Genomic DNA, 2,626 nt, shown 5'->3' with positions numbered 1-2,626 from the left:
TTAGTTTTTTTTTTTTTTTTTTTTTGGCTGCGTTGGGTCTTGGTTGCTGCGCGTGGGCTTTCTCTAGTTGCGGAGAGCGGGGGCTGCTCTTTGTTGCGGTGCACGAGCTTCTCATTGCCTTGGCTTCTCTTGTTGCGGAGCACGGGCTCTAGGCACACAGGCTTCAGTGGTTGTGGCTCACGGGCTCAGTAGTTGTGGTGCATGGGCTTCAGTAGTTGTGGCGCACGGGCTTAGTTGCTCCGCACCGTGTGGCATCTTCCCGGACCAGGGCTGGAACCCGTGTCCCCTGCATTGGCAGGCGGGTTCTTCACCACTGCGCCACCAGGGAAGCCCCACAAGAGGGTTTTTTTAAGTGGTGGGGATTGTCTTCTTCCTTCCCTTTGAGTGAATTGTTTTTCCGTGACCTATGATAGCAGCGATGTCCAGGAGAAACAGACAGTGGACGGGGCAGGGCTGACAGGCACCGGGCACGCGGCCGTGGCTCTCAACAGAGTTGGAGCCCACGGAGGCCCTGAGGGTGGCATCCTTGTTCTTTGCAGGTTCAGCTGATGCAGGAATCTGTCCGAAGAATAATCGAGGCCGAAGAGTCCAGAATGGGTGAGGAGGCCTGGCCTCTTTGGGGATGGGGTGGGCACTGGGGTCTCACAGGAGCGTGTGGTCCCTGCAGCCTGGCTGCACAGGGGGCCGCCCGCCACGGCCGCCCCACCCTGACCGGGCCCGTCCTCAGGGCTCATCATCGTCAACGCCTGGTACGGGAAATTTGTCAACGACAAGAGCAAGAAGAGCGAGAAGGTGAAGGTGATTGACGTGACTGTGCCCCTGCAGTGCCTGGTGAAGGACTCCAAGCTCATCCTCACGGAGGCCTCCAAGGTGGGCGCTCGGGGGCCCCGGGGTTCAGACAGGAAGGGCGTCTGGGGAACGGCCCTCCAAGGGGCCGTTTCACTGCAGCGGAACCTCAGGTGCTGCCACGCTCACTGCGGGGCGCTGCCCAGCACCCAAGTTACAGCCACACTGGAGCCATTGACTTCATTTGTTCATCTGTTCGTTGCCAGGTATCATTGAGCCCCTACCGTGCACCAGGTACACCAGCAAGCAAAGCATACCTCCTGCCCCCAGGAGCACACACTCAGCTTATGCCTTGCCTCGTTTCAGAAGGAGCGTGAGGTCACCCGTAGCACGCGGTGGGGCCCGGGGCATGGGTGATGGAGGCGAGTTACAGCGCAGAGCTCAGGCCAAAGAGCCCTCGATCCCTGAACAGGCTGCTAGCCCCCCAAGCTCGGCAGGGCTTCTGTGAAGACGGAGGTGCCGTTAGTGTGGCAGAAGGGGCCTATTGGGAGGGCGACGTCCAGGACTCAACGGGCAGCTTTTTGAAATTCTCATTTCTTTTCCTCAAGCTCCCAAGTTTGCATCTTCTGTGGGCTGCTCCGGAGGGCAAGTCCAGGCCCTTCCACGCTGCTCCTCCAGGTGGCGGCAGACGGCAGTGCTGTTGGGCTTTAAACCACCGCCTCGAGTGAGAATCTGTCTGCTCATTACAGGCCGGGCTGCCTGGGTTCTATGACCCATGTGTGGGCGAAGAGAAGAACCTGAAAGTGCTTTACCAGTTTCGAGGTGTCCTGCATCAGGTGATGGCACTCGACAGCGAGACGCTCCGGATACCAAAGCAGTGTGAGTAGCTGCTCCTGGCCGTCACCCGCCCTGTGCCCGGGCCTCGGGAGGGCCTCGGGAGGGCCTCGGGAGGCCCTTGGGGAGCTCCGAGTGAGGGGCGACAAGCGCCTTCCCCCTGTCCTCTGCCGGGGAGCAGCAGGCTTGGGCCTCGCGACCTGCTTGGAGCCTGGAAGCGACGCCCCGAGGGAGGGGTCAGCCCTCTCCCAGGTGGAATTAGAGTGAGCTCTGTGCTTGGAAACTGCAGCTCGGGTGGCTGCGTAGGAAGCAGACACAGCTGCTCATTTGTGTGCTTGAACCAGGCGATTCTCAGCAGCTTGTACTCTGCTCAGCTGCAGGCCGGCAGCCTCTGGTCTGGTGATGGCCAAACCCCCGAAGTGGAAAGAAGGCGTGGAGGCAGTTGCCTTCAGACGCCCAGAGTTTGTCTTTCCTTTTACAGCTCACAGAATTGATACCGATGGATAAAGCGCTTGAGAAACCAGATTTAAATGAGGCTACAAAAAAACCTTTCCCTGGGAGTCTACAAATTTGGAAACAGGAAAAAACTCCAGACGTCAGCTGTGTTTATTTTGTATTTCTGTAGAAGGTGGCACTGTATCAATTATGTGAAGGGACCCGCAGGCACCCCGCTTTCCGGGTGCTGTAGGTAGGACTGAGGCAGCCCCACCTGGACCGGAACCACAGCACGGCCCGTGTCTGTTCCCAAGGATCATGTCCTGCCAGGAAGGGCCCTGGGCCCCTGGGCCCCTGGAGCCTCCAGGTCCCTCCCCAGGTTCCTCAGCACGTGTGCCGGCTGCAACCCCCCAGTAGCTCTTGGTCTGCCATGAGGTACTTACGAACACCTTGCCCTCACGCATTGGACTGTGAACTACTTTTCTTGAAATCCACACTGAACGTGGGAAACAAAGTGGAAGGAAGGAGTCCCCACGAGCAGAATCTCCAAATCAAGTGAGCTCTGTTCGGT

The 2,626-nt window shown here is 58.8% G+C and overlaps 1 protein-coding gene across 3 annotated transcripts in view; it reads left to right on the top strand.

Annotated features, from left to right (window-relative positions):
• The window catches only part of DNAJC11 (DnaJ heat shock protein family (Hsp40) member C11), a 71,144-nt gene extending 68,740 nt beyond the window's left edge, over positions 1-2,404 (top strand). The window contains exons 13-16 of one of the 3 annotated variants that reach the window (XM_007453300.1): positions 540-597; positions 728-870; positions 1,536-1,665; positions 2,102-2,404. In XM_007453300.1, coding sequence (XP_007453362.1) covers positions 540-597; positions 728-870; positions 1,536-1,665; positions 2,102-2,127 — 357 coding nt within the window. In that variant the 3' untranslated portion in view covers positions 2,128-2,404. The remainder of the gene's footprint in view (positions 1-539; positions 598-727; positions 871-1,535; positions 1,666-2,101) is intronic. The other 2 variants (XM_007453301.1, XM_007453299.1) reach the window with 2 other exon arrangements.
• Positions 2,405-2,626: the final 222 nt, after the last annotated feature.

This window comes from Lipotes vexillifer, unplaced genomic scaffold, assembly GCF_000442215.2.
Source record: "Lipotes vexillifer unplaced genomic scaffold, Lipotes_vexillifer_v1.1 scaffold575, whole genome shotgun sequence".
Taxonomy (NCBI): domain Eukaryota; kingdom Metazoa; phylum Chordata; class Mammalia; order Artiodactyla; family Lipotidae; genus Lipotes; species Lipotes vexillifer.
This window is presented reverse-complemented; position numbering and strand designations above follow the sequence as displayed.